At 43.3% G+C, this 27,148-nt stretch overlaps 1 protein-coding gene across 1 annotated transcript in view; it reads right to left on the reverse strand.

The window, feature by feature from the left end:
* Positions 1 to 952: 952 nt before the first annotated feature.
* Positions 953 to 27,148, reverse strand: part of Strump (WASH complex subunit strump) — a 46,213-nt gene continuing 20,017 nt past the window's right edge. Inside the window, exons 9-27 of the mRNA XM_055069063.2 lie at positions 25,745 to 25,922; positions 23,804 to 23,940; positions 21,833 to 21,962; positions 19,968 to 20,080; positions 17,112 to 17,278; positions 15,223 to 15,298; positions 13,695 to 13,946; positions 12,786 to 12,968; positions 9,667 to 9,846; positions 8,595 to 8,722; positions 7,068 to 7,158; positions 5,433 to 5,607; positions 4,753 to 4,832; positions 4,449 to 4,552; positions 2,724 to 2,853; positions 2,084 to 2,180; positions 1,805 to 1,964; positions 1,400 to 1,490; positions 953 to 1,182 (exon numbers count right to left, since the gene is read on the reverse strand). Coding sequence (XP_054925038.1) covers positions 1,126 to 1,182; positions 1,400 to 1,490; positions 1,805 to 1,964; positions 2,084 to 2,180; positions 2,724 to 2,853; positions 4,449 to 4,552; positions 4,753 to 4,832; positions 5,433 to 5,607; positions 7,068 to 7,158; positions 8,595 to 8,722; positions 9,667 to 9,846; positions 12,786 to 12,968; positions 13,695 to 13,946; positions 15,223 to 15,298; positions 17,112 to 17,278; positions 19,968 to 20,080; positions 21,833 to 21,962; positions 23,804 to 23,940; positions 25,745 to 25,922 — 2,529 coding nt within the window. The 3' untranslated portion in view covers positions 953 to 1,125. The remainder of the gene's footprint in view (positions 1,183 to 1,399; positions 1,491 to 1,804; positions 1,965 to 2,083; positions 2,181 to 2,723; positions 2,854 to 4,448; positions 4,553 to 4,752; positions 4,833 to 5,432; positions 5,608 to 7,067; positions 7,159 to 8,594; positions 8,723 to 9,666; positions 9,847 to 12,785; positions 12,969 to 13,694; positions 13,947 to 15,222; positions 15,299 to 17,111; positions 17,279 to 19,967; positions 20,081 to 21,832; positions 21,963 to 23,803; positions 23,941 to 25,744; positions 25,923 to 27,148) is intronic.

Raw genomic sequence — 27,148 nt, forward strand, 5'->3', positions numbered from 1 at the left:
TTAAGCTGCAGATGAGTATTGAAAAAATATTTAACAGGCACACAGGAAGAGAGAGCAAGGGTGGCGGTTTAATATACACTAATGGAGAGCATTGCACCTTTATTAATGAACATCAATAACAGTGCTTAGCTTCCCACACATAAGTGCGTTAGATTTCGTTAGCAATTTACAAGATTTCCCATACAGTAAAACCTCATTAGCTCGAACTCTGATATCTGGAAATATTGGTCCAGTCGAAAATTCTTCCTGGTTTGGTCTCAACTCCACGTGCCAAGCCGCACAGTACATATCCTGTAAAGGTGATCTACCAAAATATACAGCACCTGGTATATTGACCTGTTATAGGAAATTTACTGGCTACTGGCTCCTATGTTGAAAGGTGCAATGTGGTCTGTCTACAGCCAGGGGCTTACATTTGCGTGATTTCACTTATCTAGAAACTCTTCCCTATTTTTACAACATCGAGTTAGTGGGGTTCCACTGTAACAGCAAACAACTAAGATGTAAACCACCTACCTGCCAAGTAAGCATTAAGATCTGCCAAAAATTGTTTTCTTTCTTTATTTATTTTAGTTTTCTTGTGATCGTATATAGTCACGTGTAAACTAGCAATTGCTATAATGCAAGACTCTTGCCCAGCACAGTGTTGCCAGAGCAAATAACTTCACTAGCAAATGTCCACACAAGGATTTTCGAATGGCTCACATCTGAGCTGAAAGATTTCTTCTGAAATATTTATTCACACATTTCTGGCTTGCGTCTAAGCTAAAAAATTTGCATCTTAACCCTCTCTTTGCAAAGATTTCTGAATGGCTCATGTCTAAACTAAAAGGCTTGTGTCTGAAGTCTAGATTCGCTGTGCCAAAGTGTTCCTTTATGGTATCAAGTTTGCTGAAATGAGTGAGATAAGACATGGTGGCCTTACAAAGTATCAAGCTAACTCACAGTAAGGAAAGAGACATACATTACTGTTTATTTTACACGACTTTGTATATTACAGTAATCAAAAAGAGAAAAAGATGGCACCGGAATGTTCGAAGATGCATCTGTTACAGAGTATCAACGATCGTAGAAACATTGCAGTCGAAATTCAGCACATGCTCACTTAACTGAGCACCACACGGACTAGGATGATGACCTAAAGTGGTCAAAGGTGTAGTCAGGAACATAGTTCAGCACCACCTGCACGAAAAATGCAGCACAGAGAAAAATAAAAAGCTTCAGAAACGTAGCAATGAGATACTAATACAGTGGAACCACACTCTAATGAAGTTACATCAAACACAAAAATGCCTTCGTTACACCATTATCCATTCTAGGTGTATATTCACTACATGCTGTTATTGGTGAGAAGCATTTTAGACACGAGTCGCAGTGCAGATGTCTAAAGGCTACCCACCTTGCGGGGCACATTGCAGTGCCGCACAAGAATCTCCAGGTAGGCCATAATATTGGTCGTCTCCACGGAGGCATCGGAGAACTTGGTAACGCTGTATGGAAAGGTGACAAGTCTCATGCAGGTTCAACTTCCAGGGTACATGCTTAGCACAAGCGCATGTAAGCACTTATCAGCCTCAATTGCATGCAAGCACATATCAGCGCTGTCACCGGTATGACATTTGAAGCTGGTATATAACAGGAATATTTACATTCCATTTGATCCAATAATTTCGCCGCTAGAACACCCTTGCATACAAGGGAGTCTTTGAGCAGAAACAGCTCTTAGCTGTTGGCAAATGGTGGCTGGCGGACCCTAAAGGCAGGCAAAGTCGAAAGCCACACCGTTTAGACCACATTGACGTACCTTACAGAGCCCTCCTCGAGGAGCGAGCGGACGTACTGTCCGAGGTAGGCCAGGAACTGGGTGACGTTGTCCTGGTGGAACTGCTTCAGGAAGGTGAACGACCCCAGGACAAAGGGAAGACCATCTATAGAGTCCACACCCCGCTTGCTCAGCAGGCCGCCTGCAACGCATGGTAAAAAACCGAGTTCGTTCAGAGGTTGCTCATGAATGCAAAACACATCTTCATTCACTGTATGTAAGCCACGTTGCTAAAATATGAAGACCGGTAAGCATGCCTACCTTGTGAGCTCACGTATGTGAACTTTGCCAAATGTGTTACAGTGAACAGCATCATAAATAGCGGCAGGTTCCCGATGGGCCTTGTAGTCGCATAAATCTGAAGTGAGGTAGAGAAAAATAATGTTTTTCTAAATCAGAATCCGCTTTATTCATGCAGTATAACTCCTCACAAAACAGAAATATTTGGACTGGCAGCCAATAGGCTAGTGAACAGTCCAATACAGTCGCACTATGCTACGATGAAATTTCTGCTACAATGTGTTTTCAATTCCCTGTAAGGATCCCATGGACTCCAATGAATCAAAATTCCCCCCACAGCAGGTTGACTTCTTAAGCAGTCTTCCAGTTCAAAGAAATCTTTTCTGGGTGCAAATCCCTCAATCTAACGTACTAATGGTTCAAATGTAGTCGCAACAAATACCAGAATCAGTCTCCATAAAGTGTAACGTATTGGCTGACTGCAATGGAGATAGTTTACATTTTTGTAATGCTGTAAAGGAATTTCTTTTTTGGCTCAGTGTATGGACATACACTTGGAAAGCCCAAAGAGCCCATAATAGCTATCACGGCAAGGGTAAGTTCCCAACTCTGTGTGGTCGTAGTCTGGTCCCTGCAGGGGCAAGCAAAGCGCTGGGCTCACCTTGGAGAGGGGCTGGTACAGCCCGCACCAATCTAGGTATGTGGCCAGTTCCATGAGCAAGGGATTGTCCTCCTTCGGGTATGGCTTGGTGGGGTCCCTATGGTGGGCCTTCACCTCTCCCAGCAGGGCACTGGCGATGGCAATAACGTAAATCAGAGACTGCCATAATCGTTTGGGGGTAAGTAAACCCACTGTTCTTAGAAGTTATGAAGGCAAAACACACTGTGTTACAACAAGGTTACCCTAAGTGACATGGCATCACATAAATTTAAGAGCACAGGTTAATTATACTCCATATCACAAGTCATTTGCAGCACTACCGAAGGTATGAGGCATGCACAGGCAATATCCCTGCACAGTAGATTACAGTTCAGGCCTAACTGTCGGATTAATGGCGGGATTATATAGACGTGTTATTATTTGGTACATATGTTACAGTGATAAGTGACATGTTAGCATCTTTGCACATGCACGTCATATACTGGGAATTCATCAGCCACTGAGCAGAAGACGTGGCTTGGATTAACATATATTGAGAGGCATTCGGCCCTTCTATAGGCTAAGGAGTCTCGCAGTTCTTACAGCACTGCAAACGACTTATGAGGTGTAGTGTAGTTATTCACATCTAATGCTAAAAACATGAATTAGTACTGGAATGTACAAAGACTCTCATGTGGGATGTCAAAAGGCACGTGCACGTGCCTTTGTGCATTGCGTAATTTGAGCTGATTCATTTAAACTCTGCCAGAGTTTTAAGGAAAGTTTAAAACCCTGATTGCTAGCTAACTGTAATCGACAATACTACTGTCACTGGATCGTTCCTGTGTTGTCTCACTTCACTAGCTTTTGTTCTGTGCTATTACTGTAAAAGCTTTTACTCCCAACCATTACTTCACAGCTTTAATCTGCGAACATTATTTGGCCTAGACAGTTCTTCACGGACTGTCTAGGCCAAAGGCAAGTGTATCCGTACATAGCAATGTGTTGACAGACTTTAGCTGTATTCTTGAACCATCACTTTCGAAGCTACTTTCATTTTCACAATATTTTGCGTGACCAGCACCAGACGCATCAGCAGGTGGCAGCATTTCTGTACGGTGATAAGATAGCATGCTTGGCAACGTGCCAAGAAACTTGTTGCTCGTATACGCTGGTGTGTCTTGAGCTAGTCACATGAAATTGAAGGTATCGCACACCTTTTTTGGCCCACTTGTAGAATAAAGTCACTTATTTTCTGACAAATCTGGTATTTCGAACTCCTGATTATTTGGGCCTTTTGGCAGTCCCTGTCGAGCCCGAATTATCGGTCAGTGACTGTAGTAAGCAACATAATGGATGTATTGCTTTATGCACACCATCGGCAGTAACACTAACAAAAAACCAACAGGTATCTCCAGTCAATGGGAAATTTCGGCTTAGTGCAAGGTACAAAAGACAACACTGTACATATAGACATGTGGGGCAGCAAAAAGATTAAAAAGTTTTAGCAGTCAGTTTGGGGCAATTTACATGCTTATTGAGAGAAATGACAGTGGAAGCCTGTACTATGGTTTCCAAATTCCATGCAGTGTTGTTGAGGCTTGGGTTGTGTTCAGCCCAGTGGGGAAGGAATGTCCCGTAACTCAGTCACCATCGAGCATTTCGATTTTGAGTAGCTAAATACCTCGTAGTGTGAGCCAGAGCAAATGTGGCACTCCAACAAAAAAGTTATGTTGAATCTCTCACTCATTCATGGTCTGCAGAGCACCAACCAAGTCCTTCGACTCAAACTTGGCTGTTGTGTACAGTTCGTGTGCGATGGCTTTGCGCAAGATTTGCATTTGGCCAATCTGCCGAGAGAAAGGAGCACATCAACTTGACAACTAGAAAAAAACTACGACCACAATAACTACACTATAGGGGAAGAGGAAACAAATATTCATAGTTAACACAATTAAATAAACCATCCAACGGTGCCATCTAGCCAGTACAACCCCGATCATAACCTGCCAAGCTCTGATTTAAATGCAGCACGATGGTAAGCACTGACCTTGAGAATGCTTTCGAGGAAAACCGACCATGTTTTGGCAACTTTGGTCAAGGTTGCACTGTATGTCTTGCCCACGTTTTCTGTGCCATACAAAAACAAGGACAATGAGTGAGTGACACTGAAAGGAGGTAAGCACATACCACCATTTATAGGAGATTTGCACTGGCTTCTTTAGTGCCAGCCTTAGCTGCATCAATGTTTGAATACATGCTGCATGTTTGAATACATGAACCAACATGCAAATTAGGCAGCCAAAGCCAGATGATGCTTCAGTGACTAGGACACATCCTTCTGGCTGTGGGAATAATTACAATTGTCAAACAAGCAAATGTCGCCATGCTGACTGAAGAGAAACTAGCACAAAACTTTAGTAGTTGTACTAGTAATCATGGTATTATTGATTGAATGATTGATTGAGTTTAACATCCCAAAGCAACACTGAGGCTATAAGAGATCCTGTAGTAAAGGACTTTGTATAAATTTTATACCTTTCAGTGTTTTTTTAAGTGAACCTAAATCTATGCACACAAGCGTTTTCCCATCCCACTGGAATGAGGCCGCAGTGGCCGGTAGTCAAACCTGCACCCTCATGCTCGTCAATAGAATGCCTTAGCCAATAAGCCAATGTGGTGGGGGGGGGGGGGGGGGGGGCAACGCTTTGATATAGCTGCAACACTTACGGACTAGCCCGTCGACTGGCTGCAGGGCTTTGCTCATGTTGGTGAGCAGCTCCTGCCAGGACTTGTCCTTGACCATTCCCTTCTCCAGGGACCGCAGCACGCCCTGCAGTTCCTTGACTATCATGAACGACAGCAGCCGGTCCAGCCCTGTCAGGCCAGGTGTGCCCACACTTTTCTGCTTGTGTGGAGGAGGCAAAGACAAGTCTTACATACAAGGACTGACAGTTGTCCTAGTTAGTGCAGATTTGTAGATAACTAACATACAGCACAAAAGCAAAAGACAGACACACACGCGAAAGGCCATCTGTGTCTTCATGGCTCTTTGTGCTTCTTAAGCTGTACGTTTATAATAACTGCGAATCTCAGACAGCTTAGTTACAGCATCAAACCTTGTCCTATTATACATTGCGTGGTCATTGGTGCAAGAAGGCAAGTAATTTACACGTCTAGTAACACTTATGGCGAAGCACAATATGCCCTAGATAACATGCATGGGGACGTTTCTGTAACTTGACCCACAAAAGCAGCAAGCACAGATCTGCTTCCTTCTGTCCTGTCAACAGTATTTCACACCATGCTAAAGGAGTGCTCTAACACTTTTGTTTTGGATCCATACACAATGCTGCCATGAGCATGCAAGCCAAGCATATTTAACTGCATACAGCAAGGAACCCATAATCTCGTGTACTATATCAATCTTGCTCTCTCCTGTGGCTTTCAATGACCCTGCTCTTATTTCACTTTTGGCAACATCAGCGATGATGTTCTATGAAGCGCAATGGCCCAGATGCTAGCCCTTAGGCACAAGCATGCCCAATGTTTCAGAGGTTCTAGGACACTAAGACAGAGTGGTTGTTAACATGTCCTACTTGTCCTGTAAGCACCTTTGTCACTCTTGGGCAAGTTTGTCAGACACTGGTCTTGAGTGGTTACTCGTTAGTGGACCACGGAAAGTAGAAAAGGGAAGGAAACAGTGATAGGCATCGTATTACTATCAAGCTTAGAGAGACCAATACTCTCTTTAACAGAAAAAAAACAAAAGAACACCAAGAAACAGGGATGCAAAGAACGGCGACAATGTGAACCTTGTTCCATTCGTGCTCCTTTTTCATTATGACACCTTACCGATTTGTGTAGCTGACAATCCCCCTGCAATGTCCCCACCTTTGTACATATGAGTCCCTTTTATGAAGTTCCTTTGGACATATATTCCTCAGAAGGTATCAACAGCATGTTTCTCCAGTTCCAAGAGGTGTCTCAGGTATCTTTAATATAATGCAGATTTGGGGAGCATCAAAATCTGTGCAACACATTTTTTCCTGCAGAGGCATTGCTTAAAATCCAACTGCTCCCCTAGTTATTGGAAATAGTAGGTCAAAAGCATTTTAGTTAGTTAGTTAATTTGGGTTTAATGGCACAAAGGCAGCTAAGGCCATGCTGTGCCAGTCACAAGACAAAAGGAAATGCAATGTTTATTCAGCAAGTATTGCCCTGCGGACAAGTAACTAAGGGTTGATGCATACCATGCAGTGAATGCCATACACATTGTTGAAAGACACAAATATTTCTGTTGCCCACCGTACTCGTAAAATACAAATGCTCATCGAAGAAAAGCCCTGCGGGCATCGCTCTTGCCTGAAGCAGGGCGAAGAGGCTGAGGTTGATCACTTCCGCATGCGACTTGGTATCGAACCAGGCATTTGACTGGTCCACGTAGACAGTTGTCCTAGGAGCAGAAAGACTGTTGTAACATGCACATTCAAAACTGCTTACATCAATGAAAACTAGACAAGGCCTAGGTTACATTGAAGGAAGCCGAAAGAAAAATGGATGCACAATTGTAAAATTTACTGCAGATTGTAGCAATGTTACTAGGAGCTTTTTTTTTTTTCAGCTTCCCAGTGCAGACAATGGCTGCTTTTAGTTATAGTGCAGTGGTGTACGACTGACCAATCAACAAGTCACCTGTGGTCACAATAATGAGACAAAAGGATATCTGCACAGTTCTGAAGCAATCACTAGAGGAGTTAACAAGGAACAGATTATCTTCTGTCTTGACCTGACAACAAGTGCTTTGTGTTCATAGTTCAGTGCTTGTTTCATGCTAAGAGAAGACTTCAGGAAAATCACGTCTGAAGGGTTCACATGTCTTTAGCGCAGTTCAAATCGTCCACCGCCCGAAGCAGGAGTGGTGACACTGCACGCGCCATCACCGCCCTTTGTTGCCTAAAACAGTGGCCGACAGACAGCACTACGGTTTTGTGCAAAATATGCTAACACTCGGCTGTGGAGAAACTGCTCACGGCATTGGATTTTCCACTGCAGCTGTTCTTGTTCAAGTGACATAGACCATTCAGGCGTACCGAGACATAACGTGGACCTGGCATTCTCCGCTACTTGTAGTTTGTGCAAGTTTTGCGAGCCTGCAAAACCATCGCAGCACTTCGCGATAATGAAACTACTGAAACGCGAAAGCGCGGGCAGTGCAAAGTTGAGCAAAAGCTAAAGCTTTTGACTGCCCATGTCGTTGTCAAGGGTAACATCAAAACATAATTTTTCCCAAGAATCGAATAGAAGTAGACAAGTAAGATAAGAATAGAAGTAGGCAAGTAAGATAAGTCTTTCGCCTTAAAATGCAATGCAATGATATATTTAATATCAGTGGTCAAGCACTAGTGACAGAATTATAATGGGGAGTGCCTACGTCATCAGGCTAGCACGATTGTCCAGGGTAGCCTCAAATTCTGTCCTGCATTTACCTCAATTTCTTGATTATTAAAGCTCTGTTCACGATAACATTGACACGTTAGACATTCTAGAGCATTAATCTATCACTTTAGCTTGATTTAACATTTCCTTTGGTGTCCCTTTAAGCATAGAGCCAGTGCAGTTTTTAGCAGATCTTGTAGGACAGCCATTCTGGAAATGGTGCTTGTCTTAGCATTTCCATTCAACTTCCATTCGCAATTTCAACATGTGCTCTAGTGTGAATAATTTAAGAGTTAATTAGCAAATCTTCTTATAGTTAGCTACCTGGACATTCCAATTTCTCACGCAGCTCATTTCCACCTCTTCCAGAAATCTCCCAAATAAGATGGAACAACAGTATCTGTCACCCTTTTGCATTTAAATATGGGTGGTATACATAATGGCAATACTCACTTTGGATCAGTAACACGCAACACCTCGCGTGCTAGCCTGCCAATGAAGTTGACCGATGCCTGGTCCAATGGAGGAAATGTCGGAATAGGGATAGTGCGTGACTGGTAGACGCTCTGCCAGTCTTGGACCTGCATTTCCAAGTGTTTGTTTCGCACTTGTGAAGGGAAAGGACAGCATACAAAACAAAAGCAAGAAGCATGTCGGTAGCATCCTGAAAACATCACGACACTGTTCACCTCATGGCCCTTTTGATTGGTGATGCTCTGATTAGATCCATGAGCAGCGTTCCAGAGATTCATTGTTCTATATAACAACGTCACATCTGACAAAATAATAGTACCTCTGTTATGTCCGATATTCATTATAAGCATACATGCTGATAGTGGGAAAAGAAAAAATTTTGAATTTTATACTGCTTTTGCTATATCCAGTAATCATTATATCCAGGTTCATTATACTGAGGTATGACTATATCTTTATATTACTGCAATACAAATAATATGGACACCTTAACTGCACTTGTGGTATCGGTGTCATGTTCCCACTTCAAGCAAGAAAGAGAGAGGTTCTCCGCACTACACGCACAATGTGTTCTACATGTAGTGCCATGCTGGAGCACTGGCATGTGAACACAGAATACACACACACAAGATTAATTTTTCAACACGGGAAACGCTTCGCGAGACACTGGCCACAGCATCAGATGGTATGACCCTAGGTGCAGGGAATATAAACAGATCAGCACGTATCTTGTTTTGTCAGGTAGGGAGGCTGAAGACTACCTGCCAAGTACACTCGGACATGTCCATATGTCACATCACCTTCACTAATTCATAGCATTGACACTAATGAAATGACATTGAATAGCCTCGACACTAATTGAGCTAACAAATACCTGTCCCCAGCAGCTTATTAGGCAGATCTGCTGGGATGCTATCACTTGGCTTTGACAATGCAACCCAGAGTGTACAGTTTCTTGAGGACCCTAAAGTTAGTTCAAGTACACCTTTCCTGCATTTTTTTTTTTTTTTGAGAAGGCAAACAACAGGCACATCTTGCACATGGAACATACCTTCTGTCGAAGGAAAGCATTACACTCCTGCTCCACATTGTAGCTGACAATGCGAGACACCTCCTCTTGCCAGACACGCAGCCCGTAGATGCTCACATAGTCCTGGATGTACTCGAACGACCGGTAGTAGCCGTCCATCACCTTGCCCAGGGCGGTCAGCTTGGGCACCAACTCACTGGGCTGCAACAGCAGTTGTAGCAGAATGGATAAATGGGCTGCTAACTGGGTGGTAGGCTTCAACATGGCGGTACATACAAACAGGCACAAGAGATCGACAGAGAAGAAAAAACATAACAGCTGCAGCCACAAATGTGTCAATGTATCTGCGCCATCTTCATGAAGACTACCAGTTATGAAACTAAATTATAGTGTCGCCAACACAGCATGTGCTCCCCGAGTGACAAAAATTTATTGCATTATGCTTTGTGAAGTTCACTGCACTGGCATCATTCTAAGCAAAAGAAGTGAGAACTCAAAATATTTTATGCCCCTACATTCTTATAGATCATCTGCAGCATCGGACAATAATGACATCAACTAGATATAACAAAATCATGTCCTTCTGCAGTAAGCTACATGCTCACAATTATGCCTCTGCTGGCACTTTTATGCCAGCAGCTAAGAACAGAGCTGTTCATTGCTGCATACTTTCATAAAACACCAGAGCAAGACACCACCAACAGTTATGCTTTTCCATCTAGTATATATCCATATTTTATGTTCAGCAAATGGCATCACCTATATGGCAGGCTAATATGCAAGTGCCATAAAGGTTGAATGAGGATATCCAATACACTTCAGCCACGCAAAATCGCCTGGCAAGCTATTACATGTTAGAGGACGTGACTACTGTGCCTAATTTGCGAGTTCAGGTTGTAGCAACTTCAACTGTAGTGTCACGTGGTAGTGATGGTCAAGAACACAGCCGCAAAACTGCGAATGGCAAAACGAATTCTTTATTGTACCTTGTTCTCGTTTTGCTCATCGTCTTGAATTTCCATGTCCCGCCTTCCCCGTGTTTTCCATGAATAAACCTGGTGTGTGCAAGTCAAGTGGCACTGCTAGTGTTCCAATTGATTAGGCACTGATGTCACACAGTGATACAGTGTCTAGCCAGCAGAGTGTAGGTGATGTGGTATAGGATTGAGCTGTGTGAATTGAGTGTAGGTGACGTGGGATGAAATTGAGAGATGTAGTGTAAATATGAGCTGAGGAGGAAGGCCACTGCTTAAGAGAAGGATGATATTTGTGTCTAGTTCATTTGAATACAGAATGGCAGATGCTGTCTGCGTGTCTACCATTTTCTTACATCTGAAGATTGACATTTCAGGGACTTGGCTAGCTCATAAGAGTGCGGTACATTAAAGCAGCGGAAAACAGCACCAGGAAATCCTAATATACTTTACTAACTACCGAACATATTATAGGAACACCATCAGAATGGAAATAATGTCACAGCATTTTTTTCTAATTGTTAATCTTTAGAATAAGAATGGGTTGGGGTGCGTTTGGCAGGCATTCTCAAATCATGAACAGCAGGTTGCCACTATCCCTCAAAAGGAAAGTGTACAACAGCTGTGTGTTACCAGTACTCACATATGGGGCTGAAACCTGGAGGCTTACGAAAAGGGTTCTGCTGAAATTGAGGACGACGCAACGAGCTATGGAAAGAAGAATGATGGGTTTAACGTTAAGGGATAAGAAAAGAGCAGATTGGGTGAGGCAACAAACGCGGGTAAACGACATCTTAGTTGAAATCAAGAAAAAGAAATGGGCGTGGGCCGGACATGTAATGAGGAAGGAAGATAACCGATGGTCACTAAGAGTTACGGACTGGATTCCAAGGGAAGGGAAGCGTAGCAGGGGGCGGCAGAAAGTTAGGTGGGCGGATGACATTAAGACGTTTGCAGGGACAACATGGCCACAATTAGTACATGACCGGGGTAGTTGGAGAAGTATGGGAGAGGCCTTTGCCCTGCAGTGGGCGTAACTAGGCTGATGATGATGACGATGATTTCATTATTCATGTATTTGTTTCTACGCTATCTGTTTACTATTAGGTGTTTTATGCTTCATATTTACAGCTACATGTGTGCGATGATGATACGTTGCCTACCATTTAAAACTTGGCTCCTTTTGTTATACAGTCGACTTCCAATAACTTGAGCTTGATGGGACCGACAAATCTGATTGAATTAGCCAGTGAGTCAAATTAAACATTATGCACCAAAAACACCAAGACACACTACTGATTTATTCAGCAATATTTGCCTGATTCTAACACACCACCAAATAAAATGCACGTCCCCTTTCTAGGTGTCTAAAGTAGTAAACTAATGTAAAAATTACATTAAAGCTCCTAAACAAAGTAGAAATGTAACACACACTCAACTCGTTAACAAGTAAAATACGCTTAAGTTCAGTGATGGCCGGTTTCCTAAAGTAAGATTCGACACAATATATCCGTTTTATGCGGAAAAGCACACAAACACCGTGAAGGCAATTTTGGGTTTGTACGCGACTGCACCGCACAGGGAATTTTTGGCCCAATTTCTTTGGGTAAGAAAACAAAAGAAAGAAAGAAAAGAAAAACTCATTAGATTGGGTAAATACTGCAGTTAGACACTGTGAGCTACCGTCCTTCAAAATCTTCTTGGAGCAGGCAGAAAAACGGGACTTTCGACGGGAGATGACATGTGTTCAACACATTCACTGTTCCCTAAGCTCTGTCAAGACGTGCTGCCACCAAAGGGGCCAACAAAGGGCCACCATAGGCGTCACACGCGTGCATGCTGACTGGTCAAGTTCGAACCATCCTGAGAAGGCAAATTTTAGGATCAATATAATGAAAATTGGAGACCACAGAAATGCTTGTGCGCTGGCCGGGACCCTCGGTCCTGAGTGAATTAACCCCAAAATCAAATTAACCAGAGTCGAATTAACGGATGTCTACTGTATTATTGTAACATAACAATTGGCGGTATGTTGTAATTCTGTTGTAATCATGTTCTTTCGTGCAGGGCTCCCATGATGGCTCTCATCTTTGGGGCTTCCGATGTACCACTAACCAGGAACACAAGTTTTTTGGACCACTGGCATTGACACATACATACACATACCTTGGCCCTGGGGTTGAAAACGAGCCCATTGTGCAGGGCACGCATGACCTGGTTGACCAGCTCCCTGCGGATGCCGTCCTCGAGCAGCTGCTTGGGATCAATCTGAACGATGCCGACGAGCGTCTTCTTCATCATCAGGATGCCCTCGGTGAACACCGAGATGGAGTATGTCAGCTTGGCCACCTGACAGGAGAGACATGAGAAAGGGGGGTGTTGGAAATGGGAATGATGAACTGACCGAAGCACGAGCAAATATGAAATCAATACTAAATTAAGGGGTTTGAAGATCCTAGAGCAACATATCCATATGAAGCCGACAGATAACGAAGCCAGGGAGTGCACAAGGGAAGTCATTTGTAGTTTTAATTTGAAGAATAGAATTATTAAGCTAAAGGGAATAGAAAGCAGATGAATAAAACTGTTTGCCAGTGGGAGACAAACCCATGTATTACGAACTACGTAATGCGCAGCTTGTGGGTTTGGTCCCCACTGACAGCAATATGTTTTTTACTACACTTCCAACTTTCTTTAGTTTATCAATTATACTCTCCAATTAGAAATTACGAATAACTTCCCCTATGCTTCCCTTGGCTTCATTATCTGTTGGGTTCACATGGTCGTGACTAACAAAAGTTGGGCACCTTGGTTTTCCTTCTTTACGTTCAAAACAACACATTGGCTCTGAGAGACACTGTAGGACTTCAGATTAATTTTGACTATCTGTTGGTCTTTAAACACACATATAATCTAAGTGTATGAGTGTTTTTGCGCTCCAGCTTGATCAAAACGACCACAGCAGCCATGTATTAAATCTGCAACCTTGTGCTTAGCAGCGGATTACCATGGCCACCGAGTGCCACCTCGCAGGTAAAAAGTGGGATTCACTTTCAGTACTTCAATAATGCTCACCTCGTAACGCTGGTCCAGCTGAGCGTACGCTTTCAGCTGGTCCTTCATGAGGCGCGTGGGCACCTCCTTGATGGCAGTTGTCTGCAGCTCCACGATGCGCGCGAGGACGCCAAACATGGTCTCCGGAATGATGTGCAACACCTTGCGTACATAGTTGACTAGCTCGGTGGAATAGTACTGCGACACCGACACCAGGTCCGGACTGTTGGCTTGGTTGATGCGCAGAAGTGGCAGGTCCAGGGCCGTGGCCAGCTGCGAGAGAGATGGGAGCAAAAGCTCCGCATGTCTACAAGTGACATTCATGCGACACTGTAATGAAAGATCCACATTGTCGGGATCGGCAATGGCACGTCAGTGCGTCGTGGACTGGATCAAGTTGCCAACTAGGCTCAGTTGGGTAAGGCATTTGAAGGAAGGCAATGCTGAAACACAAGACAAGGAAAAAAAAAGAAAAAAGAAGAAAGGAAAAGAAGGAGAGATGCAGACAACACAAGCACATCGTCTGTGTCTTTTCGTCTCCCTTTTCAGTGCTGCCTCGCTCTAAGTATCATGGATTACAGATGCAAACGGCTTCTACTACGCGACTGTGATGCAGCTACAACTGCGACTTGATCCCTCCTCATCCTAGGATTGGCACGTCATCACGCATGCACAGTGAAGTACTCGTATAACAGTGGGAACTGCAACAAGTGGGGAGGCTGTGACATGGTAGCACAGCAAGCACATCATTGCTTTCTAGGCTTAACACTGTTTGCAGCTTGCCTCGTTCCAAAGGTTGCTGAAAAAAGAGACACTAAAGAGGAACACTTAATGAGTTTTAACCAATCAAGCATCCATTAGAAAGTGCATTTTCGTTAATTTTGCAGTAAGAGGTGGATTAGTGGAAGAGAAAATAAAGGGCGAACTTAAAATTTTTTCTGAAATTCCTTGTCAAAACCAAGTGCCAGTACGCCAAAGTGACGACACAAATTCCGAAGTATTTTTTTCTCAATTGCACCACTGTGGCGTAGTAAATGCTCTTGGAACTTTCCAAGTTAAATTTTTGGCTTCTTTTGAGTAAGTATGTAATGCATCTTTACCTAAGAACAACTACCTAGGCCCAAGCAGACTGGAAACGAGCTGCTGTGGAAAACTTCAAGGCAACATCGCCTCCCATCTTTCGTGTTTGCATGTTGTCTGGCTTACTAAGCCTTTTTTCATGATAAAAGTGGCTTTTTCTTTTGGTATTGTAGATAGGCAATCTACAAATACAGCTAAAATAATTTGTCTCTCTAGTGTCCCTTTAACGCCTTTTGTTACTGGTGCTTTCAGCTAGCAGAACACGCTTTTCAAGGAGAAAATGTTCAAGTAATTCAAGACATGGCATATAAAGTTTGCTACCCACTAAAAGCGCATTTCTGGCATCAAACATGCCTAAAATCTGCTAGATCTCGGAGAAAAACTTGCTAATATGGCTACACTGCACCAGTGGATTGCCAAAGCAGACTAAATGTAGGCCTTTTATTACTAAGAGTCAGAAGGGCATTACCTTGAGGAACGTAGCCCGAAGTTTGATCACCATGGACGGGTCGCTCTTGATTCCCTTCTGCATGAACGGTGTGTAACTGGAAATTTAAGAAGACCATCAACTTCTCTTCCCGACCATCCTAGAACTGCATTGAACCTATATTCGAGCTTCGTCTTTAATACAGTAGGCCTTCATTGATTCGACTCCTGCTAACTCAACTGTTCGGTTAATTTGATTCCTAATGAAGGTCTTCGCCGGCCAAAACTTTCGTTACCCAGATCATGAAATTGGCCCTCAACGGATAATTCAAATCTAGGAGGCACATACTGTTAGCGCTACGTGGAGACAAAGACTTAGTAGGATGGAGTAGGAAAGAACACAACGGGCACTAATTTAAAGTTGACTTGTCGGCACGCACGCACCTGACCCAAATGGTGACCACTATAGCGGCAGCACCTGACTTGGCGGCGCTTAGGAGGCAATGAATGCATTGAACACACACTACCTCCTGCTGACAATTGCTATTCTCGGCCTGCCCAAGGAAAGCGTTCAAACAAAAAACAATAGCTCACAATGAATGATCACAGTATTTACCAGTTTATATTTGCACGCTTTTCCTTTTTGCAAGAAAGTTCCCCTGAAGTTTGCTTGTGCGGTGCAATCAAATATGCAACCAAAAGCATTTTCGCGGTGTTCGCAACAGCCTACCGCCAGAGCCAGTCTAGGCAGCGTCATCGTCATTGCCATCACAAGATGGCAATAAAATGAGTTATTGTGCAGCATGATGCAAACAATGTGCTGCTTAAGGTCCTTGATTACAAAGGCTCGTTCAAAAGATAAAAATTATTTTACATGTTAAGCTAGCAGCACCAAGTTGTATCATGTGTTTTTGAAGTTCTGGAGGATATAGTATGCGTCACAGGACAAACTAGCAAAATGGTTAGTCTGCGCTTGGGCCACCATCTTGTTTGCAATTGTAGTGGGGCTGCTTGATGAACATGAAATGTTACAAACGCAATTGACTGTGCAGAGGACGGCATGTTATAGTCCAGCAATAGCAATAAAGTGCTGTCTAAAATGATGACTACAAACACTAAGTGCAAAAAAAAAAATCATCCAGTGAAGATAAAATTCGACCTTTTGGATAAGTCAGTCAAGTTTTGTGAAAGACTCAAACATTCACACACATCACACAAACAAGTTGACGGCTCATTCACCTGTGCCTTGCATGCAAAATGCTGGAAGCACGTTAATGCACTCAAATGTCTTCAATGTGCACAGTGTTTGCGGGCAATGTTAGACAAGTACTAGTGGGCTGTTCTTTTGGCCGAGCCGATGCAAGTTAGTCGTTCTGGACTGTAGTATTGCATTATCTTCAGTAGTCACTCGCTTATCCAGTGAACGTAATTTACAAGAGAAGGGGCACGAACATGTTTCACAGTAGAAATTCATAAGCTTTGCAAGAAGAGTCACCAGTTAACATATAGTATTCGCATACGTATGTCACCAATGTGCACTCACAGCATTTCCCAAGCAAATGCACATTTTTGCGAAGAACATGGACTAGTTAGCAGCAAAATGCCGACTACAGCCACAGCAAGCTGCCTTATGATGCCCCATGACAAAAAAAAGTACCTAAAGGCCAACAGGCCTTAAAAGGCCGACCGGCAAGTAAAGGCCAACAGGCCTTCGTGTTTTTTGTGAAAGTTGTACATTAGCAAACTGTGGAACTAGTAGCCTGCAAGGCTTTTGATCGCTTGGGAGTTTTCCGTCTTTTCTTTTTTGTTTTTATGCATGAAATCAGTGTTTTGAAAGAAAACGAAATCAGCCACGTCTCGGGGATCACCAATGCGTAGAGGCATTGCGACATTGCAGGGGTCACGAAGGTGGGCTTGCGAGAGAAGCAGTACCTGTCAATGATCTCCCAAGCGTAGGAGAGGTCAGCAATGACTTCGAGAGTGACGAGCACTTCCTCCTTGACGTTGATGATGCGCAACATGCTGTGAAGGTACTGGCGCGTCTCAGTCAGGAACTGCTTCACCTGCAGGATGCTGTCCAGCCCGTGGAACTGCTCTACCTGCACGCACAACACGCTTTGCTTGACTCGAAACATTTATAAATTTTTTTCTCAGTTCAAGGAACACTACTCACTTTTTAGAGGTTAGCCAATGCAGCAAACATTTATTTATTTATTTATTTATTTATTTAAAATTTCCTTACAGGCCTTGTATGATGCATAGGGTAAGGGAGGTGTCACAGTAAGCACTAGATGGGCATATAACACAACATATTATACATATATGATAAACAGACAGCATAATAATGTATACAAAACATTTTACATAAGCATTACAGCATCGCATAACAATAATGGGAAATGGCAGTGTAAAAAGTGAAAATATGCAGTTCATTCAGCAAACAAAATAATGTACAAAAGTAGCCACTCCAACGACACAGGATAAAAAATATAAGAATAATAAGCAAAATAACAAACTCAAATAAAAAACAAGCAAGCGTAGAGAATGCATAAAACTAGAAAAAACAGAAGGAAAGACATCATATCTTTTGTTGAAGTTATGCAGTGGAATGTGAACTTCTGAGCTGGTGGAATTCATCAGGGTTTGTTTTGGAGACGATGGAATCAGCAAGAGCATTCCATAACTAAATGGCACGAGGAAGTGCTGACCAAATGAATGCATGGGTGTTCCTGTAGATGCGTGTGAAGCTGAGGTGATTATGTAATCTGTGATGTGCAAGGCGCGACTTCCAAGTCGTAAAAAATATTTTCTAGCCGCATGAAAGTACTTGTGAAGTAATGATAAGAGCGCAAAATCATGATGAGTGCTTAAGGACGGAAGCGAAATATCATGTTTTATTTGTGAGATGCTCGAATTGTAATTATAATTATGTGAGATAAACTTAGCGGCCCTATTTTGAAACGATTCTAATAGGCTGATTAGGTTGTTATGATAAGGTCACCAAACAGGAGAGGTAAATTCGAGCTGCGGGCGAACAAACATCTGATAAGCTAGCTGCAGTTGTTGGAGGGTGAATTAAGTAGGTTTCATTGTAGATAGCTTAGTGATGTTCAAGCATTAGCATATGGTAGTAACGTGATCGATCGAGAAAAGGCTTGGCATGAGTTCTTGTATGAAGTAGCTGGAAAAACCACATCATTATGTGATAAGGGAAATTAGAGATAAAGTGTTTACGAGTGAGAGACATTACTTTGCATTTAGATGAATTTAGAGACATAAGATGACTGCATAAGAGAACATAAGACAACTACAATAGACACATTTGCAGACAGGATGCATGAAACATTCCTACCAGTTAAAAATAGAAAGATAAATTTTGATGTACCAACATGGCTGTAATGTTTGACACATATGAAGAAGTCAGAGAAATGTAAAGCTAGCCACCTACATACCAAACATATATTGATATTCACGTGTCCAGGAGAGCACACAAATAATGATCAATGTAAGTTGAACCAATCAGTGTACTTTCGCAATAATGAAAAATGTCTTTCCCCACAAATATGGAAATATGGAAGTGTAGCACCCAACACGATTGCAGCAGTAGTGGTTTCTAAAGTACTCATTCATTTCATATGCCACAATTATGAAGCTGCCCGGCAGTAACATATACATCTCGGAAACACTTGGTCGTACCCTGTGTTACTTTCCTTCAAGAACTGTTGCTTGGTAAAGAGAAAGAAGCAAATCAGAAGGAGAAGATCCAGCCTGTGGGCTGCTCAGTGGATACCGTGATTTGCGCGAGAGTCATCCAAGGGCTGCAGATCACGCTTAGCACTCAAATGTGATTGAAATGACCAGGAAACATAGCAAAATGGTAAAGAAATGCCTTCAGGTTTCACCAGAATGCTTTGTACATGCTTTAGTTCTTGATAAAAGACTGTTGCATAAAGGCTTCAGTTAAGGCAAGTTTCAGCTGATCGTTTTGAAATTCGTTAAAAGCGACGTCTTACAGTGGCAAGGCACAGGAAGTTTCATGCAAGGGGAAGTTGGCAACCGTTAAAAAAGTAGCGTGAATCTGAAATTGGTAGTTGGCCTTTCATTGCCAATACAAAGGCATAGATGCAAAGTTAGCGTGCTATTGTGCAACAGAGTTCCGGAGCGTGTTCCTTGCCGGAATGCTGGAAACTAACTCTTGTACTGTCACATGAGAACTTTACAGCATCTGAAGGCTTAGATAATGTTGTGGAACGCTCAAAAGGGACAGCGCTTCTCTGCTCTTGCCGCCCTCTCCCCCTGTGGTAGCTGCAAAACAGGAGGATGGCAGTCGCATTCCACGAAATTGCTCGTGTAGCTGGAGAAGGTAAGCATCCGATGAACCTGTTCATATGTAAAACCACCTATGCTACCACCAAAGATGTGCTCGTTAACGGCTCTGTTCTCTATGGAATAAGTTATAACACAACCAAAGAACAAGTGCTACCTCAATATCCTCATTGTAACAAACAACGCCTTCAAGTGCATCATTTTAATAAAGCAAATGGCTCTTTACAAGTATTTGGCCATTTGCTGCCACTGGCAATGATTGTCGATGGTTTCTGCACAACTTTCCTTTCTCTTTGTTCACCATATTCATCAATAGCAGTAGCAATTCACACAGATACCTGCATTTTTTTTTACATAGACTTTCTTCTTGGTTGAGGAGCAGTGAAACAAATCTAAAAATGTAGCAAAGGATAACACTGAGTTGAGTTTCGCAAGCTATGAAAAACAACTTGTAGGCGTTACCTCTTCCAAGGCCTGGATGAGCTGGACAATCTTGCGGCCGGTGGCTGTCGTGTCTTCGTAACTGAGAGAGTCAATCTGTTTGCTCATCTCCGAGAACCAGGCCTGCAGGTTAGCTGCAAGTCACAGCAAATGCCAGTCACATTGTCTGCCCTAACCTTCACCATGGTGGTGAAAAGTGTTGCCTTATAACAAATAAGCCAGGGCTTTTAAATGCCTCACTCATTCTACAACGATGCAAAATCAACCATAAATTTCTAATGGTGAAGTGAACAACAAAGAAAAATGAAAAACAAAAACAAAAAACAAACAAAGAATACAAAGAATGAAAAAGGGAACTAGTTATGTGTGGTTATCTGTACAGCTGTACAGTTGTATCTGTACAGCTATTAAAAAAAAACATGGTCCAAATACAGTTATGCTTCTTTTTTTGCCGGTTGATGCATTCTTTAAAAACACGATCTTTCGGCAATAACTTTCAGTACATCAACAAACTGCGATCGTATGATACGTTTTCTGGCCACCATATTTCACGCAAAAAAGAAAAGGCATGAGGCGCGTGCAATCGCGAACTGTAACTGTTTGTTGCAGCAGCTTTCCCGCAGTACCTGGCCGCTCGTGTCACGTTGCAAATGCCGGCTCGCACTGTTTTCCATTTTGGTAGCAGCAAATCTCCTCGTGAGCCGTCGCATGCCGCATTCACAGCTATCGCCACCAAGACTATTGCGATAAGCGTCTTCAGCTATCTGCGTCGCAGTGTGCGTGGCTTAATGTCATTGGAAGTAATAGAAGAACAACAACGCACATCTCGGGATGCTCGGGCCTCACACCAACTCGACGTGCATCGGAGCCCCGTGCTGCAACGCTTTGCATTACGTTGATGTCAGCTACAGTCAAATCTGCCAGTTCTTTTAGTGACTTCAGGTTGTAGGTTTTCCCGGTTAGTACATTTGTTCTTGCATTTTCTTCTAAAACATATGAATGAGTTTCTACTGTACATCGCTATATTTTTGCACGAAATGATCAAGGAGATATTAGCACTGTTCGATAGAGCAATAATTCGATATATCTAAGTTTGACATATCCAGGATCGAATAATAATAATAATAATAATAATAATAATAATAATAATAATAATAATAATAATAATAATAATAATAATAATAATAATCTAACAAATCTTTCAAGTACAATTACAGAAATCAGGTTCGCTTAAGCCATCACAGTGGCTTGTCACAAGAAACCTGACAGTCAGCAACAAGACTCAGCTACAAAAACTGAATACTTTAGAGAAAAAAGAATAAGAGTGACACTGAGACCTATCTCTGGACGATGAAATAGAAGTCACAAAAACAGGTAAAAACTGAAGACACGCTTTATAATGATGCAGATAGAAAAATATGACAATGATAATCCTTCCACATATAATTCCTCTAAATTTTCGCGAATATCATGTATAAATTCACAAGAAGTACAACAACAACAACAACAACAACAACAACAACAACAACAACTAGTACACAGGATGGTGCACTTTGTCCTGTTCTGTGTCCAATTTTGAGCGCTGTCTGCTTCCAAAACATGCATCATCAGCATAAATTCAAACCCGAGCAAGAAGTAACTGAGTGGAACATAAGTTACCTTTTAATTACAAAAAAGCGCAAAGCACAATTGATCTGTATCCAGTTGCCAAGCATGGAGTAGTTTCAATGTGCCTTCACATTTGATTTCATGCTGATAGATAGCACCAACGAGCTCAACTAGTCATGTTACTGAAGCCTAAGATAATACTTGATCTTGGGGGAAAAATATGCTGAGGTGCTGCCGCTGAACCAGCGATCACGCGAGGAAAAACGGCGAACACTCACCGTTCTTCTCGACGCGGGTGAGGGGCTTTGCACCTGAGTAGACCTCGGACAACTCCTTGAGGTGCTCTGCGCTCTCCTTCTTCATCGAATTCCACTTGTCGTGCTTCACGGACAGCAAGTGCTGGAACAGCTGTGGAAAGAAGAGTCATCTCACTTTGTTGGAAGCGAAGCAAAAGTCTTTGGCAAAAGTCTTTGGATCACAATGTGCACAGTGATGTAATAGGGGAGGGAACGCAGTGAGAAAGGGAGAGAAGGGGTTTTGAGGAAAAAAGAAATAACACCAAGCCTATGTTAGTGAATGATGCTGAAATGCAGAAGTATTTATGACAATCTATCAATGGTTTTCTTATGAGGATCTGCAATGTGAATCTCCGTGAGGTCGCTATTGGGCACTGGCAAAACAGTGATTTGCGTTTTCGTTTTAGGCAATTTTAGTAAGCGAATGAATGAATGAATAAATAAATAAAAAAAAATCGTGAGCCATTCCACTCTTGACCAGCAAAGCAGTTTAGCGCACGACACCGAGGTGACACATAATTTTGAACAAAGGCACAAACTCATTTATTATCTTGATCGGTGGTCATTATTCCACTCACAACTGCAATCACAGTCTTTGACAATCTCAAATCGATGCATGTACGCTGCTGGGTGGTCGGTTGGGCTGGATCGGTGTGGTATATGAACGGATATGTCTGCAACATGGGGCGCGTAAACCGCTCCCTTTTTGGTACCGGCACATCCACATTGAAATCAACGACAACAGAGGTATTGTGATCGCAGCTATAATTTATGCAAAGTGAGTAGACCTGAACCTTATGGGACTATGAGTCATTGCATTTTTTTGCTTGCTTACGGGAGTATGAGCCATTGATGATGGCAGTTTCCAACATGCTGTTCTGTATGGTGTATGCGTGATTAGAAAGAATTTAAGCACTATTCACTTCACTTTGCCGAGTGCTTGTAGCGTCTGCCTTATGGGGCTGTGAGCCATTGCATTTTTTGCTTGCTTACGGGAGTACGAATTCTTATGGGGGGTATGAGCCATTGACGATGATAGTTATTGTTCACAGAGAACAAAAATGCACGAAACCCTAGCCATATACAGCTTCACTGTAATAAATAACTAAATAAATAAATAAATAAATAAATAAAGAGATTTCGTGCTCATTTCAGCTTTTCTTGTTTCCCAGCTTTTCAACAAGATAGCATTTCCTCGTATGCATTGTTCATTCAGAGCCCTTTGCATCTTTGTTTGCCTTGTTCATGCTTAAACTGGCAGTCAAGATGCCGGCCAACCAAAAACACCACTCATACAAGCAGAGGCTTGTGAACTGTTATTTACTACCAATGAGTTTGAGCCCCATTCACAGAATTTGGTTGTTCCAAGAAAACTCTAAAGCGAGAAGTAAACACGTATAAGCTTACATTTTAGAGTGAAGCTGCTAGAAGAAATTCCACAACAGTTTTGATGCAACAGCAGCATCATGGCTAGTGTCAAACGTCAGCCATAAAACAGCCAGCTACGCAACCTGAACACAGGCCCAAAATGGCCGACGCATGGCTGGATGACGGCATTGGTAGAGCTGGTGCAGAACATAGGAACATGTTCCAATTGTAGTGGAGACTATAGAAGTACTAAGCTCAAATACAGTCAAATGTTCAAAAAGACCTAGGTACAGTGATGAAGTTTTATTGTATATAGTGAAGGCATCTGCAATGACTTGGGCAGTGGCAAAACCTTAGGAGTTCCTTGGGACCCTTAGACCTTCAGGACCTCCGAAGGGTGTGACATCTGTCCTATTCGGCTTTAACGCCTTTGATGTATGAGTTGCTAGGGTTAACATACATCCATAAAAGTTCAATATAGTTGCTTGGGTTAACCACATCCGTAAAAGTTCAATTTCTTTAAGACTGTTCTGAACCCAACACCAGTCAAAAATAATTTCGGAACAGCCCCAGCATGCCACAGACCTCCTTGAGTTTCAGCTCGAACTGGGCGGTGTGCAGCAGCAGCTGGAACACAGTGAGCGGCTGGTACTTGCTGTCCTGGTGGACCTGGTCGCGCAGCTGACGGCACCGCTTGTTCAGCTCACCACCAACAATGAAGCCTGCGCGTATTGTTCCGAAAGGCAAGAAGGTCAAAATACAGAGGAAAGAAGAGGAAGAGACAACAGAACTTACAAGTCAAACCGCAATACAACAGAGTTCATTATAACGAAATTGTCGAAATAACAAAGCATTTAACCTTTTACGACTTCTCGTCCATAGGACACCATGGATTCTGAACCTCAACACTATAACAAAATGCATTTTACACGCACGACTTCCAACACAACAAAATTTCAGTGCTGCCACGAAGGAATATCAAGGCTACAAATAGAAAGTGCCATGGGTCAAATGTTCAAATGATCAGAATATACAGGGCTGCTTGTGAAAGCACCTCTCATATTGTACGCCGCATGACAGAGAGCGGCCACCACAGTGGAGCAACATAGCAACAAGACCTTTTTGCCGCCATGTTCCATACAAAGTATAACTGCGGCGATATACTATTGCGCAACTCGCGCTATGTAATATGGGTGCGTGGGAAAGTGCACAAGGTTGAGCTGATTTCAAGGATGGTGGCTTGATGTGTGCCCCTTTCCCAAGTGAGCTGAGGAGGGGAAGGAAGCTTTTGCAAATGTTCACTATTCTCTGCCTACGCATTTCATGACGACGTCGTCTCACTGCAGGCGACACTACCAGCCACGGCAGCGGAGTGGATGGAAAGGATTCACAGGCTTCGCCTTGCACCGCTGATGTGAATATATCGTTGACACGGCATAAAACAGCATGCTTGGTTGCTGACCCTCAAGTTCAAGAAAATGAACTCTTTTCCTAATTGAAATTGCTTTCTTTTTTACGACTGCCCAATCAATTGAAAAAGATTACGGCCCCTTCCATGCAAGAAAAATCTGTTGCCAGCTGTACTTATTTACATAAGAGGTTGCATTTCAATATTACAAAATTTCAATATAACGAAGTGAAGTGCCAATTTTACCGATTTCTTTACAGGGAAGCTTAAATGTAGTAGGTACGTTCGACTGGTTCTTATCCCACTCTGGATTGGTTTGCAGTGGTGCCAAGGCATCTCGACGTTGGAGTCGGCGAACGCTTGCCCAAAAAGGGCATTCTGATGCTCCCACAGCAATCGGAGGAGCGATGTGACTGTAATTCTGTCAGATCTCACTGGCACTCCCAGCTTGAAAATGAGAGTGCCTCTGAGTGCCCCTAGCTGAAGGGCACCACTCTGTGTGAACCAGGTGAACGTCGTTCGAGCCATCATACCAGCAAGGTATGATGGTCTTTCGAGCGCTCCATTTCAACTCGCCAAATCTGAAATGCATCCCCAAAGCACTCTAGTAGTGCACTACAAAAGCAGCAAGTTTATGCATTAGTCTAGTAACACCACCAGGTGTCATGACGTTGAAAGTACCTGTGCAGCTTCTTCTAGGAATAACTAAAACAACTTTGAAGGGACATTACAGAGCAGTGATAAAATTGGTTTGGACTGGTAATGTTTTCTTTCAAAACACTGCTTCCATTCATTTGGTGCAACAAGATTGATTCTTACAGGAGACAATGAAAGCCAAACTTTTAGCTGAGCTACAGTGTGAAGGCATGCCCACAATTTTTTAATGCATAGATGTCAGCTGAATGCGTCCTGCCAGCCATTCCTTTTCTCTCAATAAAGTAGGAGCGTTTCAGTTATACTAGTGGCTTTATTACTAGCTAGGTGTTCCCTTTAAGAGTGGATTGTGTTGTACATGACAGTGAAGCCTACAGTAGACAGTAGGTGCTGGAAAGTAACTTGTGAGTTACGAAAATAAATCTATGACAAAGCCACACGTATGCACTCAAGTCAACACTTGCCTTGAGAGAGGTTGACAGTGTGGAGCAACATCCACCGGAGGGTGACATTGCACTCGCGCACTGTGTTGAGCAGCTTGGGGACACTGTCGAGCACAAACTCTTCCTCGAGCGCCCCTTCTTTCAGCAGGTGCTGCAGCCTCGGTATCAGCTTCGTGATGCGGTTGTGGTACTTCTGGGCCTGAGAAGCAACGAGACAAGGTAAGTGGATGCGAGGGGGAGTTTGCATAGGAGGAATTTTATTTGTAGAAAGGCAGAGAGGTTGGCCTGAGCTGATGAGCTCTCTAGCCTGATATTGTGCGCTAGGGAAAAGGGAACAAAAGGGGGATGGAGGGTGACGACAACTGGAATAAGGATGCGACGAACGCTGGCTGTCACCAGAGCAGCATACTTGAATCACGGTCTCGCGTACATTATTGTGTTGCACAGAAATTGTACCGTGGCCCGTACTGTTAACGTAACACATCTCGAGTGAGGCCACAGGACCCAGAATAAAGTCCTCCGAGAAACGTCTTGCATTGATGGTTGCCAGCGAAGAGTCTGTCACTTGGTTGTGTGCACCCGGCAGGTGCATATTATCTGAGCCAGTGTCTCTCGTACATAGTATGTGGTGGTTGCAGTTTAGGCTGCTCGGATCACCGATGAGGTGCACAAAGTGTAGGAGGTTGCGAAAACAAGCATGCAGGAAGAATGAATGATTCATAGTGTTAAAGGGAGACTAATGAGAAAAACCAAATCAGTCTCGACTGATAAAGTACTGTATAAACCGGAATATAGGGCAACAACTCACAATGTTCTAAAGACTGCTACATAAGACGAGGAGCAACTTAAGCTGTTTTTTCTTCTTGGAAAAAAAATTGAGTCCTATATCTTGTGTGGGGATGCGCGACCCTCGCGCCTCCCTTGATGTTTTCCCGCATAGCGCATTCCCTGATATGCTGTTTTTCCCGCACGGCTCGCGTGGCCTGGCGCTCGGAGTGGTACAAGCGCGGTGTGAGAGATGGCGCCACCGTCGCGGCGGGGTTACTCGGGCGCCGAGGGACAGGCGCTTGCTCTTTCCCGGCGGGTGGGCGCGCGGCGGAGGACGTCTCCCGCGAGCGCGCGGCGACCGATGCATCTGCGAGACCGCCTCGCGTGGCCGCCTTGGAACGCGCCACGATTCGCGTGACTATACACGCGAACGACCAGGCGTTGGGATCCAGCATGGAGCGAACATATTCGCTCGCGAGGACGCGGTGAGTCGAACTTCTAGATTTGTCGCGCGCCTATCGGCATGTTTTGGGGATATGAACTCGGCTAGCAGGCATTGATCCATGAAAGGTGCAATAAATGCCCTTGTGACTGTTTGCACTACTGTGTTGTCGTTCCTTTGTCCCAAGAGTACGGGAGGAGAACCCCGTATCTCCC

The sequence above is a fragment of the Dermacentor andersoni genome, chromosome 9 (genome assembly GCF_023375885.2).
Source record: "Dermacentor andersoni chromosome 9, qqDerAnde1_hic_scaffold, whole genome shotgun sequence".
In the NCBI taxonomy this organism is placed as follows: Eukaryota; Metazoa; Arthropoda; class Arachnida; order Ixodida; family Ixodidae; genus Dermacentor; species Dermacentor andersoni.